The sequence below is a fragment of the Neofelis nebulosa genome, chromosome 5 (genome assembly GCF_028018385.1).
Source record: "Neofelis nebulosa isolate mNeoNeb1 chromosome 5, mNeoNeb1.pri, whole genome shotgun sequence".
NCBI classification, from domain to species: domain Eukaryota; kingdom Metazoa; phylum Chordata; class Mammalia; order Carnivora; family Felidae; genus Neofelis; species Neofelis nebulosa.
Window position 1 is genome coordinate 84,017,930 of NC_080786.1, and position 17,691 is coordinate 84,035,620.

The 17,691-nt window shown below is 39.7% G+C and overlaps 2 protein-coding genes across 6 annotated transcripts in view; one reads left to right on the forward strand and one right to left on the reverse strand.

The window, feature by feature from the left end:
- PLAAT1 (phospholipase A and acyltransferase 1) overlaps positions 1–17,226 on the forward strand; it is a 34,674-nt gene extending 17,448 nt beyond the window's left edge. For 3 of the 4 annotated variants that reach the window (XM_058730858.1, XM_058730861.1, XM_058730860.1), the window contains one exon: positions 6,460–6,709. In XM_058730858.1, coding sequence (XP_058586841.1) covers positions 6,460–6,561 — 102 coding nt within the window. In that variant the 3' untranslated portion in view covers positions 6,562–6,709. Of the gene's footprint in view, positions 1–6,459; positions 6,710–15,214; positions 15,400–16,514 lie in introns of those variants that run through there. The other variant, XR_009262095.1, reaches the window with a different exon arrangement.
- LOC131512337 (probable cation-transporting ATPase 13A5) overlaps positions 8,450–17,691 on the reverse strand; it is a 116,578-nt gene continuing 107,336 nt past the window's right edge. For both annotated transcript variants that reach the window (XM_058730857.1, XM_058730856.1), the window contains exons 28-30: positions 14,929–15,017; positions 12,532–12,612; positions 8,450–10,602 (exon numbers count right to left, since the gene is read on the reverse strand). In XM_058730857.1, coding sequence (XP_058586840.1) covers positions 10,342–10,602; positions 12,532–12,612; positions 14,929–15,017 — 431 coding nt within the window. In that variant the 3' untranslated portion in view covers positions 8,450–10,341. The remainder of the gene's footprint in view (positions 10,603–12,531; positions 12,613–14,928; positions 15,018–17,691) is intronic.

A 17,691-nucleotide genomic window follows, 5' to 3' on the forward strand; every position in this document is an offset into this window, starting at 1 on the left:
AGATTAGTTGGCTGTACATTTGTGGGTCCCATTCTGGGTTCTCTATTCTATTCCATTGGTCTATGTGTCTGTTTTTGTGCCAATACCATACTGTCTTGATGATTACAGCTTTGTAGTAGAAGCTAAAGTCTGGGATTGTGATGCCTCTGGCTTTGGTTTTCTTTTTCAACATTAGCTTGGCTATTCAGGGTCTTTTGTGGTTCCATACAAATTTTAGGATTGTTTCTTCTAGCTCTGAGAAGAATGCTGGTGCAATTTTGGTATTTCACTGAATGGGTAGATTACTTTGGGTATTATTGACATCTTAACAATATTTGCTCTTCCAATCCATGAGCATGGGAATGTTTTTCCATTTCTTTGTGTCTTCTTCAATTTCTTTCTTAAGTGTTCTATAGTTTTAAGCATACAGATCTTTTACATCCTTGCTTAGGTTTATTCCTAGGTATTTTATGGTTCTTGGTGCTATTGTAAATGGGATCAATTTATTGATTTCTCTTTCTAGTGTTTCATTATTGGCGTATAGAAATGCAACTGATCTCTGTACATTGATTTTATATCCTGTGACTTTGCTGAGTTCATATATCAGTTCTAGCAGCTTTTTGGTGGAGTCTTTTGGGTTTTCCATGTACAGTATCATGTCATCTGCAAAAAGTGAAAGTTTGACTTGTTCTTTGCCAATTCGGATGCCTTTTATTTCATTTTGTTGTCTGATTCCTGAGGCCAGGACTTTCAACACTATGTTAAACAACAGCGGTGAGAGTGGACATCCCTGTAGTGTTCCTGATCTCAGAGGGAAAGCTCTCAATTTTCCCCCATTGAGGATAATATTAGCTGTGGGCTTTTCATATATGGCTTTATGATGTTAAGCTATGTTCCTTCTATCCCAACTTTCTTGAGGGTTTTTATTAAGAAAGAATGCTGTATTTTGTCAAATGCTTTTTCTGCAACTATTGACAGGATCATATGGCCCTTATCCTTTCTTCTTTTAATGTGATGGATCACACTGATTGATTTGTGAATATTGAACCAGCCCTGCAGCCCAGGAATGAATTCCGCTTGGTCATGGTGAATAATTCTTTTAATATACTGTTGAATTCAATTTGCCAGTATCTTGTTGAGAATTTTTGCATCCATGTTCAAAAAGGATATTGGTTTGTAATTCTCCCTTTTAGTGAAGTCTCTATCTGGTTTGGGAATCAAGGTAATGCTGCCTTCATAGAATGAGTCCGAAAGTTTTCTTTCCATTTCTATTTTTTGGAACAGCTTGAGAAGAATAGGTATTAACTCTGCTTTAAATGTCTGGTCGAATTTCTCTGGGAAGCCATCTGGCCTAGGACTCTTATTTGTTGGGAGATTTTTGATAACTGATTCAGTTTCCTCGCTGGTTATGGGTCTGTTCAAATATTTTATTTCTTCCCACTTGAGTTTTGGTAGTGTGTGGGTGTCCAGGAATTTGTCCATTTCTTCCAGGTTGCCCAGTTTGTTGGCATATATTTTTTCATGGTATTCTCTAATAATTGTTTGTATTTCTGTGGTATTGGTTGTGATCTCTTCTCTTTCATTCATGATTTTATAGGTCCTCTCTCTTTTCTTTTTGAAAAGTCTGGCTAGGGGGTTATCAATTGTGTTTATTCTTTCAGAAAACCAGTTCTTTGATGCGTTGATCTGTTCTACTGTTTTTTTCAGATTCTATATTGTTTATTTCTGCTCCCATCTGTATTATTTCTCTTCTTCTGCTGGATTTGGGGTTTCTTTTTTTTTTTTTTTTTTTTAGCGTTTATTTATTTTTGAGACAGAGACACAGCATGAACGGGGGGGGGGGGCAGAGAGAGAGGGAGACACAGAATCGGAAGCAGGCTCCAGGCTCTGAGCCATCAGCTCAGAGACCGACGCGGGGCTCGAACTCGTGGACCGCGAGATCGTGACCTGAGCTGAAGTCGGACGTTTAACCGACTGAGCCGCCCAGGCGCCCCTGGATTTGGGGTTTCTTTGCTGCTCTGCTTCTAGTTCCTTTAGGTGTGAGGTTAGGTTGGGGATATTTCTTGTTTCTTGAGATAGGCCTGGATTGCAATGTATTTTCTTCTCAGGACTGCCTTTGCTGCAAGGGATTAGGGGTCTTGAACATAGAACAGTTTTCTTGGGGAATGGCTATGTATTTCTCTGAAATTAAAAAACCTCAACAGCATTTAAAAAGATTAGAAAGGTGGAAGGATCATGGTCCATCTTTTTCTTCTTCGTGCTTTTTTGTGTTAAAAAAGTTATAGGCTTTATTTTTTTTTAGAGTAATCTACAGTTCACAGCAAATGTGATCTGGAATTTTAGAGAGTTCCCACATACCCCCTCCCCATCACCCATATACACGGCCTCCCCAACCATCACCGTTCCATATCAGTGTGGTATATTTGTTACAAATAATAAACCAATACTGACACATTACCCACCAAAGTCCATAGTGAAGGAAACTAGAATATCACCTCAAAATATGTGGCATAAGGATTATTATTTATCAAGAGCTGAAGGCACTTGAGAAGAAGCAGGCCCTGCTCTCCACATATTTGCCTAAAAGTGGGAGATACATTTTGAAAGGTGTCCCTCTTCCCTTTGCTAGCAGGAAGGACAAAAATTAATCATCACAGACAACCAGTAGAGGAATCTAAATAATAACACTTACTGGGGCACCTGGGTGGCTCAGTCGGTTGAGCGTCCGACTTTGGCTCAGGTCATGATCTCGCGGTTAGTGAGTTCTAGCCCCGTGTCGGGCTCTGTGCTGACAGCTCAGAGCGGGAGCCTGCTTCGGATTCTGTGCTTCTCCATCTCTCGGCTCCTCCCCTGCTCACGCTCTGTGTCTCTCTGTCTCTCAATAATAAATAAATGTAAAAATAAAATTTATATAACAACCCTTACTAACTAGCCTTTGCCATTAATTTCCCATGTTTACCTTACCGCGGTCTGCCATCCTTGGCAGCCTGAAACTGCTTTCTTTTGTCCTGCCATTACTCTACAAATGTATTGATCTTTGCTGAAGATGTGCTATGTAAGCCTGAATTCTAAGCCACCTCTTTGAATTACTCTTCCCTGAGTTTCTCCTGTGTATGTTTGAGATGTACATGTTAATAAACCTCTGTTTTTCTCTTGTCAATTTGCCTTTTATTAGTGAGCCTCAGCTGAAAACCTAAGATGCACAAAGGAAAAATTTTGCCTCTCCTAAAATAGTTTACATTAGGGTTTAGTCTTAGTGTTTTGCATTCTATAAATTATAACTGTATAGTGACATATATCCACTAGTACAGTATCATACGGAATAGTTTCCCTACCCTAAAACTTCTCCGTGCTCTGTTTGCCTATTCGTCTTTCCTCCTCCCAAGTCTCTGGCAACTGCTGAGAAGAATGCAATCTAAGCAACATGCATTTAAAATTCCTCCATGTCTTTTCATGATTTGGTAACTCATTTTTCTCTATCACCAAGTAACGCTCCATTGTCTGGATGTACATTCAGCAACTAAAAACCATCTTGGTTGATTCCGAGTTTTGGTAATTATGAATAAAACTTCTAGAAACATTTGTGTGCAGGGTTTTGTGTAAATACCAAAGGGCATGATTACTCGATTGTATGGTAAGAATATGTTTATTTTTGTTAGAAACCATGGAAGGTCTTACAAAGTGGCTGTGCCCTTTTGCATTCCCACCAACAACGAATGAGAGTTCTTGTTTTTCCCTGTCTTCTTCCACATTTAGTATTGTGAGCATTTTGGGTTTTAGCCATTCTAATAGGTACACAGTGGTGTCTCACTATCTTAATTTGCAATTCCCTAAACGTGTATGAAGTTAAGCATCTTTTCATATGCTCCTTTGTGATTTGCATATTTAACGATGTGTCTCTTGAGATCTTTTGCCCATTTTTAAACTGGGTGGCTTGCTTGTTTTCTTTTTGTTGAGTTTTAAGAACTTTTTACATATTTTGGATAACAGTTCCTTATCAGATTTGCCTGTTGGAAATGTTTTGTTTTGTTGTTTTCTAGTATGTGGTTTGTCTTTTCTTTTAAAAAAGATTTTAGGTAGACATGTTCCACTGGTATAGTCTTAACAAGGTATTGAAATGTGCCTAGCTTTGTGGAAGATGGTAGCACTCTTGCATAGGCCTGAACAAGCTGATCTACAATATACCCTGACTGTGCTTCAGTGCATAGCACTGTGAACTTCGAGTCTCAGAGGAAAAGGAATTTTGGTAGACCTTGTGGTCATCTGTGACCCAGCTATGCTATGTCAGGATACAGCACTCCAGATTCAACTAATGTTTCCCTGGTCATGTTTAGATCCTCAGAATGAGGCTTTTATTATGGCCCACAGTCAGAAAGCCCTGTAAAGGATAAAAGTATAAAGAGTCAGCTTAGGTGACTTTATAATCCTAAATTGTGAAATAAAAGCTCGTGTTCATATAGGTTCTGAGAACATTCTGAGATGTTACAATCTTGCAAGTCAGATCCTGTTACTCAAAACGCCAAGGGATTGTCCCAATCACACAGGGTTTTGCCATCTAGAATGTAACTTGAAGTAAGTGTTTGGGATTTGGGAAACCACGTGCACTGTAGGAAATAGTTTCCTTGTAATTGTATCTGGCCTGTGTGCTGTCAGGGGATTTTGGCTTAGGATCACATTGCTTTCCCCAGGCCTCTTAGATCTGTGGGATTTCTTTCATCTCTTGTATTTCTACTGGCTGAAAGATACCCAGTGAGTTAGGTCTGCGTTTAGCAGATCCCATTACACAAAACGCCAAGGGATTGTCACAGGATTTTGCCATCTAGAATATAATTTTAAATAAGTGTTTGGGATTTGGGAAGCCCACAGGATCTTCCCCAGGGCTGTACCCTACTGCCATTTGACTCTTCTCTCTAAAGATACCAATTGCATCTTCCTATTTGTTCATTGCCCCGCCACCACCACATTTCCCTGTATCAGATCTTGGGATCTCAGCATCTGCCTGGAATTATATGAGAGTTAGGCTTGATTATCCAATTGACTATCTGATTATTGATTTTGCCTCTCTTTGGAATTTTGTCCTCTGTCTTGTATCTGCCTCTCCCCCTGGCTCCCCATGGGTAGTTCTGGACTGCAGCAAATTCTGACTCTTTCTCCGGGAAATAACTTAGGTGGTGACTAATTAAAAATTATGAGTAAAATAATCAAGCAACCAAATAAAGTTAGGATTGTAAAGTAAAATAGCATTTGTCATTTGTTCGCCAGCTGCCACTCTCCCTGGCAGCTGGGGATGGTGGCACAGCAGGGAGTTTTGGTGCCTGGCCTTGTCCCTGCAGACCGCAGGGTGATATAAATGGAGTAAATGCTCCTGTCATTGGCCAGGCCCTTGCAGTCTGGTTCCCACAGGGAAGCTGCAGGTAGGGAGGCAGCACTATGTGGTGTGGCAGGCTCTGTGGTGGAGACCTGTGGGTTAGAGAGAAGGCATGCTCAAATGTGATCTGGGTCAGGCTTTCCAGCATTTGGGTTGGTCCCTGGAATCATTTGGGGAAAATGTTTTCCTTTATTTGAAAGCCTGATTTCTTCAATCCCAGAGAACAACTGTTGTTTTCAGAATGTCTGATGACTCTGAAGCATCTGAATATGATCTTTGGGTCATAAAACTGCATGCAAACTCATGCAGATGGAAGGCAATATTAGCTGAGTGCCATGAAAATCATGAATATTTATTAGATCCCTCATCATGATGATTAATACCCTTAAAGCTACAAACGTCTGAACTCCTTTATGGACAACTGAGCTTGAGAGTAGTTTATTTTAGTTTGTCTACATGAGAAATTAATTTGTGACACAATAGTTAACATCAGTAGTGACCTCTTTTGAAGTTTGTTTATCAAAAGAGAAATTGTAACTACCAAATAAGAGCATAGAGGTATTTAGTTTAGATTACATCTGTGAATTCTTTCTCTAGTAGACATTCTTGAGTCAGGAACACACATGCACACACACATACACACACACACACACACATACACATGATATTCACTCTGGTATAGACCAAACTAGGGTGTATTAAGGAGGTAGGGATTGTTTGGAAGAGAAACACATGGTTCATGGCTCAACCCATATCTAAACATGTTGGTGGTATGACCTCAGGCAAATCACTTAACTTACCAAGTTTTCCCAAATAGGAGTAACACTACCTCCCAGATGTACTATGATGATTATTAGGAATTGTGCCATAATGAGTTATAAACTATTGGGGGCCATAAAAATATGAGAAACGTATACCTACATGTATTTAACTATCTCTTTGTCATAATTATAAAAATTATAAATTTATTCATCTTCACACAGAACTTAATTTGGCATGAAGCTTTAAATTTTTCTGGTGTCATTGAAAGGGTCTTCAGTTTGCTTGGATTTAGGACACTGAGGTGCCTTTAGAATAAGCTGTGGTGTTTTTTGTTTCTCATTTCTCTATAGGCCAACCAAGCAATAAGTACCATTGGGTTTGTGACAGCTGCTGCTGGTGTCTTCTCACTCCTGGGCTTGTTTCCAAAAAGACAAAGAGCAAAATACTATTAACAATTTACTGAAGAGATATTGGAACTGAAGGAATTTGTGAGGAGGGAAAAGAAAACTGGGAATACTTATTTTCGATGCATCATTATTGTTCAAAATTCCAGTGATGGATGGCAGCCTCTTTAATAAATTGCTTACTGATGTTATCTCATTATTGAGCCGTGGAAATTTTTCTTCCTACCAGCAGAGATTTGCTGTGGCAGCTTAAACAAGAAGCAGTAGCCTTTTGAGCAAACCAGCGGAAGATCTTAACACAATCACATCATATTTTATCTTTTACCATAAATATTGGTTTCCTTTCTCCTGAGGGTGGGCTATTTTGTACTTGCCAGAGGAATGAAGAGCCATTTGTATGTGGTTTTAAAAGAAATGTTAAGATTCCCAAATTGTTCAGATTGACATCTAACTGAACAGAAAAGAAACTGGGAAATTGATGGGCATTGAGGTGGGCACCTGTTGGGATGAGCACTGGGTGTTGTATGGAAACCAATTTGACAACAAATTTCATATTAAAAAAAAAAAGAAACTGGGAAATTGAGCATTTGGTTAGGCAGTTTGAGGAGCTTTGATTCACAATCCATTTGAGGGTGGACTCCTAGCTCCTAGTTCCTGTGCAGATGGGGGTGGGGCGGATGGGAGCTGGGGTCCTTTGCTCTGGTGTTTGGGATCCAGATTTCCCTGGAAGTCACTCATTTGTCAGGAGTATGTGTCAGGAGTGAACAGCAAGAGTGGGTTGTTCTGTTCTACGGAGCTACATTGTTTTCTTTGAAGTATTTCGGGGGTTTGACCCTTTTAACCCTAACAAGAGATCATTAAATGTAGGTTTGAAATGCCATTTTTAGAAAACAATATCTTGTGTTACTGTTTAAGGCTTTTACTGTAAGTCAAGGAGTGTCATGATTTTATTCTTGCATTTTGTTGATTATATGTTGAATGAAACAAATTACTTTTTAATATGTTCCCAATGTAATTCCTGTTGGCAGCAGGTGGAAAAAAGTGAATGCAGGTCTCGATACCCTAGGATTGTATCAGACATTGTAACATTACCCTACCAACCACACCGCTAAGCAATGATATCCTTCTTATGTCATAATTAAAAGCATGACATTAAATAAAGAAAAAGTTCAATTAAATGGGGGTGAGAGGGTATGATCAGGGAATAAGGAACGCGGTAGATAAAGTAACTAAACAGAAGACTCAATGAATAGATAGGGTCTATGACCCTATCAATGATAGGGACCCCATCTCTCTTCCTTGTTCCCTGTCTAATCCGTTCCCTTTCTTATGACACCAGTTCTGTCTCCAGATAACTCCCAAACTCCCTCTTCCTCCACTTGTCCTCTGGGAGAGGTGGGTGTCTTCTACCGGATACCATGATCCAAAGTCACCCCTTCATTTTTATTCTACATGAAGTTTCTTCTTCCTTTTATGCTCTCCTTTCAAGTAATAGTAAAAAAAAAAAAAGAAAAGAAAAGAAAGGAATTTTTCTAATATTGTCAAACTAGGGTGAGATTGGCATCAGCTTAATGTGTTACCTTTCCCAGGGTGTGCTTACCTTTTAATAAAGTATGACTGCAGAGGGCAAATTTTACCCAAAGCAGGAGACTCGGGTGTGGTGGGATTACCACACCAGCCGATGGGAGAGGGAACGGAAGTGGAGACAGAAAGGACCTCCTGAGGATCTTCAGGTCAAACCTTACTAGTGAATTCTAGACCCCTCCACTCCACAAGGCAGTCCTAGCTGTGCTGGGTCACAAATGCACTTCTAAATTGAATTCGATGATACCTTTTCCACATAGGTTGTGTTCAGGCTCCAGTGGTGTTCACCCTGAGAGGAAAGCTCACAAAGTTAGTCATCAGTTTTCCCATAAAAATGTCCATTCTTCATGATGGGCAGCTTAAGACTGCCCAGGGTCATGCTCATTGTGCTTTTATCAAACATTTCTTCCAAGACTATTTTAAGCCCTTCTCTGAGAGTACTTTCAGCAAAGTCAAGCATAGGGTTCAACTTTATTATGTGCCCTCCCCACACACACACAAAAAAAGATCTATGAAATAGATATCATCATCTATCAGATAACTGATAGGGTGTTGGAAAAACTGGGCAAGGGAGGCTGTACATTTATTGAATAAAGATTTTTTTAATCTTTTTATGTTATCTAAATGTCATAGTGTGTCAATTGAATCTTCTGATTCTGAAGGTCAAATTACTAAATACAAATACGCCAGTTCAAGAAATCTGAGCTGCCATATATTTTAGGTTGGCATACATTTCTTAATCTAGAATTCTGCTTTGTCTTTTCATCTTTCATTGGTAGTCACTAAATTAGACACGTTTTAAAATAATCCCTCTCTAAAGCCATCCACCCAAGAAAAGGTTAAAAAGCAAATAAAATGTAAATAAAAAGGGTTTGTTTTTATAGGAATTTGCATTTATGCTGCTGTTGTGTATAACAAAGTATATAGTACTATATACAGCAATGCATTGCTGAAATGTTAAAAACATTTTTTCAGCTCTAAGGATTACAGAATTATAAAGGTATTATTGAATGCATCTATCACTGTTAGGCACATAACTGGAGCTCATGGGATAGAACTGGTCAGCTAATTGCCTATGAGCCATTAAAGATATGTTAAATTAGCAAAACTCAATTTATGGTCACAAGGAAAGCCTACTAGCTAATTTAGAAGGTTCACTAGAGATGTATGTCCTCTCAAGGTCACCGAGAGGTAGATATATATTAAAGGTAATAGCATACAGAATATATTTACAGAGGATATACCTTTTCTTGTGGCCATTAGTACGCACATAATGATTGAGTAAAATAATGAAAAGATGAAATGGGACTTGAGGTCGTTCAGCAGCCTGATGCTTGTCATGCTGTAGACACAAACATTAGGAGTCCCTACTCCAGGGTTGTGTTTTAAGATGAGCAATGCTGAGTTTGAACCAACTTTTTGACTTAGAACCTGAGGGTTTCATCTGTCCATAGCAAAAAAATAAATAAAACTGTCATGCTTCTTTAAGTGAAAAGTATATTTTAACATTTGTCCCATTATCTTTGTGATCTACCACGGACTTTCAGGCTCACTGCTCCCAAAACAATATACTTTGGGTGATGCCAACATCAGTGGAGTTGGCTTAGATATAAGCTATGCCCAAGCCAAGATTACAGGCAGTTAACAGGCACCTCCATCATTTTCTACTTATTACAGAGTTAATTTTTCTGAAGGAAATCTCAGTTCTTCTTTCTTTATTAAAGCCATACAAAAGAAGCAAAAAGAGGAATTTTGTGACCTTGGGCAAAGATAGGTACATAAATGGTCTTTGCAAGTGAATAGAAGGTTCAGTAAACCTGTGATAATTTATTGACAGAAAGACTTTTTCCCCCCACATTCTTTTATTTGTCTGTGAAAATAAAGATATATTGGTGAAACTTTCAAAGACCAAACTCTTCTTGAATTTTCCTTCTACTGATGTTCATACCACTAATTTCACTACCATAAAAGCTTGGGCATTTCAGCCAGGATAATGGTATGCAATATTAAGGAAAAAAAAAAAAAGACAATCGAGGAAGTTCATGTTTTTCCTCAGTAGTGGAGGATACAGTCAAAATAAGCATATTTAAGGTTCTTTTTTGCAAGGTTCAATACATCGAGAAATGCACCTTGAATTCTCTGATGGATAAAGAAAGGTAGAGGTAGACTGTCATCACCTCTCCACAATATGTTAGTTTCTGGGAGCAAGGAGATGCTGTTAACCCCATATGACAATAATTCTGATTACAGCCTGGTCCAAAAATGCTGTTCTGTGGTTTGGCCTTCCAATTCGAGTTTCGCTTTTGGAATCTGTTCAGGGCTTTCATAGCCACGGTTGATGTAGAATCCATTTTCACCATCGCCTGAATAATCCGTTCTGTTTGTGGGAGGCCAGGTGGAATCTTCTGCCAGCGTTTTTTGCCAGTGCCTATATTGACTTTTAGAATAGAATCCAAATTCTTTTTTGATCCGTAGCCAGAGCTTTCGATTTTGAAGGATGAAATCCTGAGAAATCAGGTGGAGAAAACAATCAAACCATCCTTCCACATTCCCCTGCAGCCAGGGTGCTCACCACCCGCCCGGGGCCTGTCTCTCAGATGTACTTATTTAAAGCTGCTTCTGCGGCAACTTTACTCCCTGCTGTCCCCACCAAGTCTAGCAGCTCCCTGGTTCTCTCCCTTGAGAAGGGAGTGTGCTTGTGTTCACACCAAAAGCTTACAGCCTTTCATTTCTACAGATTTCCTAGTTAAATCCTGGCTGGTGATTCACTTAGAATTATTTTACTGCCAGACTGAAATGATAACAAAATAACATACTCAAAATCAAGAAAAGGAAGAAAAAAAATCACTGCTACCTGCCACAGGCCACTTACAAGGTGCCCCCTGATGGTTTGTTGAATGAATGGAGGAACTCTAGAAATCAAATGGGTTTTGCTTTCCGTTTGGGGAGGGTTCTCTTTTTTTCTATGTTCACATGCACTCACAATGTTTACACATTTATAATAGGAATGGTCAAATTTTGCATTCCACTTCTGGTTATGCTAGACTTTCTGTCACATGTAGCCATAGTCTTCTCAATAATCACTTTTAATGATCCTATACCATTTTTTCAAATTGGTGTATAATGATTGATTTAAACAAACAGCATCTCTACTTTTGAACATATAGGTTGAATCTAAAATTTTACCACCATAGGGGTACCTGGGTGGCTCAGTTGGTTAAGCGTCCAACTTTGCCTCAGGTCACGATCTCATGGTTCATGAGTTCGAGCCCGCGTCAGCCTCTGTACTGACAGCTCAGAGCCTGGAGCCTGTTTCCTATTCTGTGTCTCTTTCCCTCTCTGCCCCTCCCCTGCTCACACTCTGTCTCTCTCTCAAAAATAAATAAACATTAAAATGTTTTATAATTAAGATAAAATAAAATTTTACCACCATAGATAATACTACGATGAATACCTTCATACATGTAGGCTTTTTTTCTCCCCCTTTGGGTTATTTAAAAATCTATATAGTCTCAGGCACCTGGGCTACTCAGTTGGTTAAGCATCTGACTCTTGATTTTTGGCTCAGGTAGTGGTCTCACAGTTTGTGAGATCGAGCCCTACATGGGGCTCTGTGCTGTCAGCAGAGAGCTTTCTTGGGATTTTCTCTCTCTCCCCATCTCTCTCTGCCTTTCCTCCACTCATGTTCTATCAAAATAAATGAATAAAAACTTAAAAAAAAATAAAATACGTAAAAATATATATAGTCTCAAATGGAATTCCTTAGAGTATGAGAAATTTTACACTCATTGTATACAATGATGTGTGTGTCACACACACACATATATTTATATAGATTTGTTTGAACCCTTTTCCCAAGGGATTTACAATACATGAATCTTTTTTTTTAAACTGTCCCTTAAAAAAAATAATACCCAGGACTTTCACTGACTAGGTAAAGTCATTTAATGACAGTGAATAGAAGAAAAATACTATAGGGGAAGACTTTCAAGAGTAAGAATTGACTAGATGAGCAATGGTTTCCTTCCACTCTTAATTAAGGAAGCCCTTCTGAAGACAGCTCTTCACGCTGAAAGGTCTCATTGAATTTTAGAGCTTGTAGGTCACCTGGTCTAGTCTCTACTAGCTTATTGATAATACTAGAAAAATACACTACGATGCCTTCATGGGAGACAAAAATTAGAGTTAATTTGATGTTTTGCCTTCCATGCTAAACATGGATCCTGAGAACATTTCTATGCAGCCTTTAGAGAAGTTTAAATCACTCTCCAAGAGTTTCCCCCAAAGAGAACATGCACAGTTCTTACAAACCGTTAACAACTATCACTTTGGGAGACAAAAACGGTCCATCTAAAAAACAGGTATGTGTTGAGAATGAGACCCTTTATTTGTTTATTTTCCCGGAAAGAGTGTAAGAGATGTACAGAAATTTACCTCTATGAGGAAGGCCACACAGAATTGGGTGAGGGCTGCCACCAAAATCGAAACCCTCCATGATGTCAGTGTTGGGATAAACTGTTAAAAAAAGAATCTTACCTTTATACCATGCAGACCTTAAATTTTGAAAACACACACACAGAAACATTATCTTATTTAATTTATGTATTTGTAACAGCTCTCTGAGCTTGGAGGGTAGGCATTGCTTTCTCCACTTCACAGATGAGGTCAGTGCGTTGCCTAAGGATGCAAAGCCAATCAATAAATAGAGCCAGAATTCAAATCAGAACTGACTGCCTCTTGGCCTGTGTTTCCTCCACTGCCTGAGAGCAAACATTCGGTAAAATGTGCCATGGGTCACAGACATGAGACAAAACACTTTGGAACCTGTGTGTCTCTCTTCATTTTTATCTTTTCAAATGGAGGTAAGAGGATGCAGGATTAAGTCATTCATCTAATAATGCTATCACTTCTAATCCTCCCAAAGTTAAAATCTACTTGGAGTTCATTCATTCAGTGAAATTGACGTATGAGTAAAACATAAAGGGCACAGAGGTTACCAGTTACTTTTGATACTAGGTGGAAACTTTCCGAACCAAGGTTCCCAGCCCTAATGGCTTGATCAACATTGAACGCACACAACCCACCTCCTTTTAAGGATTCAAGGGTACCTATTGGCCACCAATTATGATTAAATGATAGGTATTAACACTACAACTTCCCATGCTGGCATCAGTGGCAAAAGATTACTCCCACAACTCCCTTTCTGATCCCAAAGTCAAACATGGGGGCTGAGCTGTTGTTGGGACTAAAACCACAGATCCTCCACAGCATCTGATTGCCCCCTTGCAATTCTCATCCCCAGTCAGATACGGGTTATTGTGCTTTATTTTCTCCCGTCATGTAGAGACAGCCTTTCTCAGGGTTGTGAGACAGAGCACCTGGGTGCAGAGCTGTCTGGAGACTGTTGTGAGATCTGGCAGTGGGTCAGAGCGTAGTGGAGAACCTGGTCCTTCCCCTCCCTGCTGCTCCTGCCCTGATCTGAGAGGACTCCTCTCCATCCCTTGGCCTGGAAAACACTTGTCACACTGCTTTGGAATTATCTGCCCACGGGATGGTCTTCCCTCCTAGCCTCTGAACTACTTGAGAGCTGTGCCCACGTGCCTTACACATCTTGGGCTCGCTAGTGCCAAGCATGCTCTGGAGCTTCATAATGTCTTGTAAGTGACTAAATGGTCTAGGTTCTCTATTTCCTAACTGCATCTCCCTCCATAGACTCTCTGCTCAAGCATATAGCATCACGTAATTAGGCTGCCATCACGTAATTAGGCTGTCCTAAAAGCCCTGCTGGAAAGCCTGCTCAGATATCTTCACTGACTCTGTTGCTCTCAGGAGAAAGCCCAAACTCCCCTGGCCACCTTTGTCCAGCCACACCACGCCTTCCTCACATTCCACAGCATGTTGCCTCAGGCTTTGACAGTCTTCCAAGCATTCTGTGAAACAGGTCTTGCTTTCGATTTTTATTTCGGCCACCTTACATTCTTTTGCGTTTCCAAGACAAAAGAGATTCTTGCAGTCCTCTCTGCTTGTGCTCAGGCTGTTCTCCTGGTTTGAAATACCCTTACCTCCTACCTAGCAAAATCCAGCCTATCTTGTGGATCCAGATCAAGTTGAGCCTCCACCATGAGGCCCTCCATGATGGTACAGGGTACAGGCCCCGTGAGAGCTCCTCCTTCCTGTGTTCTTCCCACTTCTCTCTACACCCTCTACAAGCACAGGTGGTCTCAGGTGGCCATGTGATCATTTCACTCGCATAGGACACAATGTCCTCAACAAAACTATAGACTGCAAGAGTCAATCCCTCTCTTTCATTTCTCCCACAATGCTGGCTCTAAGAATGGGTTCAATGACCTCTTCTTAAATTTTATTTTAACCCACCACCCCTTGGGTTAAGTGATGCCCACTGAAATAAAACTCCCCATAGTCAATGACTGACAGACAGAACCTGATTGGCCTACAAGTCTACTTTTTCTTACTCCTTACAACTACATTATAAAGGATTTCTACTATATGTTTAAAAAACGACACTTGAAGAATTACTGAATAAGCACATCAATTTATCATATTAGCATAACATGGATGAATAAAGTATCCAAACAGCATTTTTAGGTGTGAATAGGATAAATTTTCTAGGTTGATAATACAGATGATATGGGAACAACCAGAGGTTAACATATATGTGATGAGTTATTTGTTCCTCTAGGAAGTCAGAATAGCCTCACAACATGAAATGGTTGGAGAGAATACGGTAATACCTGACTTGCAAATTACAGTGCAAATATGGTCCCATTGCACATATGAGTCACTCCAGAGGTGGAAATGAATACCACTTACCTCCATTCCACGATATATATCTTGAAAGTCAGAAAACAGAATGAAAACTGTGAGGCCCAAGGCAGATATCAGCAGAAATGAGAATATATCTGAAGAAACACCAAACGTTATTTTTAGATGCTAAACGAATGTTTCATATAATTTGGCACACACTGCAGAATCAATTATCTCTGTTGGGCAAATATCGGCTATATCTTCAGATGTTTTGATAGATCCTCATATGTTTTAAAATATGTTCTAATGCTTACCAGACAAAGGTGACAGCTTCACATCTTTCCTTTGAAAGGCATGCTATGGAAAACTGCTGATCTAATACAGGACACTCCATAAAGGAGTCACGTCAGCTGAGAAGTCCAGGAGGGCCGGGACGCCCTGCAGTGACCAGCCTACGTGAAGGGTCACCAGAGAAGCCCCAGTGCTTTATCACTGCGTGTCTGCGTGTCTGGTGAATTGTGCATGAATGGATGAACGGTCAGTCCTCTTAGTATCATTGCATTCTTTGTTGCCTGGAGAATAAAGTCCAAGGGTCTTCAACTGATATTCAAGGTCTTCCTTGAATGGAATCCAATTTCCATCTGCCTTTCTGTTCTAGTTTCTTATTGCTCTTTCTTATGTGTTGGAGGGGGGTTAAATCACAAACCTGCTACCTCCACGGAGGACTTTGTTCACAAAGTACCCTGTATAGCGGATATTCTTTATGTCTTGGCAGTTTTTCTTAAATTTTTCTTAAAGAGCCCAATTCAGATACCACGTTCTTTTTAAGGACTACCCAGGCCTCTCTCACAAAGTTTTCTTTCATATGGTTATGTAACACTCTGCTTTGCAAGATCTTCCTTTATGCATCTACTAGACTGTAACCACTTAAAAGTGACTTTGTATGCTCTTCTGTAGGACTCTGAATTGAAAGAATGAGGAGCTATCATGTACATCTGCTGGGTTCTTTCTCTCCAACCTGCCCGAATGGCTTTGCTTTAGGAATCTTAAACTTCCCAGGATGCACTGTGCCAACACCACTGTTTTTATCCCTCCAGCCCTACCCACGTCTGCATCCACAGAGCTTTTACACACTTTGTAGATGGGCCTTACAAATGTTTTCTGATGAGATTAGCACCTTCAGGCCCAAACAATTGGATTTCATCAGTGTTGCCATGATATAAAGGATCCTAACACGCTCTAAAATTTATAAACAAACTGGATGTTCTCTTATATTCTCTCTGCCTCGTTTATTCCAAAGTTTATGGCCTGCCAGCCCCCACCTCTATACAGGTCTATACGAACCAAAAATCGGAGATGACAGTGCCTCTGCAGCTGGCCCTATTTTTGTGAAGACATCAAAGCTCTGTTTCACCCCTGTGCACCTACACACCCCCTCATATTCATCCAAGCTTCACTTGATATATACAGCTAGATGCCACACCTCCCAGAAGAAGAGCCAGGCTTGCTTGGGAGGGGTGTGAAGCAGAGAGAAGAAAAAGCAGGGGCATCAGGATCGCTTATTTCCCAAAATAATGTGTGCGGCTGGGTAAGAAGAGCCCAGGAGATGGCTGTGTGGATTTTTCATTTATGTCATTGTTTCCATGTCCCAGGGACCCAGATGTTGGGAAGAAGATGATGCCCCAAGTGTCCATCCTGACAAAGGCCTGGTAGTCACAGCAACTGAGTGGAGTGCTGGACACATCACACCGTCCTTAGACTAATGATCTGAAAAGCAGTCCAGGTGGGCACACGAATGACCAGTGTGGAAGGAAAATTATAAGGCCTTCATGTAATTCAGCTTTGATTGGAGAACATAATGATGAACGGAAGTGATTGTTGCCTCCCTAGATCAGTTGCTGTTGATGAGGAAGCTTGAGAGAATGGTACTCTTTTTGCACACGTCATTTGGGAAGACATGTCCTGGGCAAGACACTACAGATTGCAAGGAAGGGAAGGGTTTGCAAATAGTCACATCTCTTTCCATAAAGATTAAGTTTGTATTCTTTCTAGATCATCTCATTATAAAGTTGATCTGCCAAAGGCTATCAAGATACAGAGTTGAAAATAAAATTGCTTGATATTGTAATAGAAAGTTCCAAGGACTTTTGAGACTAAGTGACTTATTAGGAGATTCTGTTGTTAGAATATTTGTTTATAAAACTTGTTTTTAACTTAAGATTTTCAGTTATTTTCGATGTAGGACTTGAGTTTACCCACAAGCTTTAAGTCACTATGATGTAACTAATTTGGTTCTCACTTAATTCAATGTATGTAAAAAGCTTTGTAGTTACTGTTCAAACTAAAGTACTTGCCAAAGTAATATATCATATCCTCCTTGTAAAATACATTCACAATCAAAAAAAGGACTATAAGTGATTTAGCTTAAAACATAAAGCAGAATCTTGATTTGTTGTGACAAGAGCCAAGGGCATTATCAAACACTGAATCAAAACTAAAAAATATCATAAGAAAATCAGGAAGAAGTTTATAGAAAATATAAAATGAAAGGAAGGTCTTAGCATGCTCTCAAAACCTTTGAAAAAACAGCTGTACCAAAAAAAATGGGGTGTGGTAGTGACAATAGATAGAATGGTAAATAATTACTAAAACTAGTTTAACATAGTCAAGGTATATTTCTAATTTAGGAATAGGAATGAGGCTTACTTTTCTAATATCTATGACTTATTTAGAAAATTACAGATTACAGGTTATGCCATACGATGGCAAAACTATAGTAAATTCCCCAGAGCAGAAATTTTACAGGCCAGGTTCTCTGATCAGGACAAT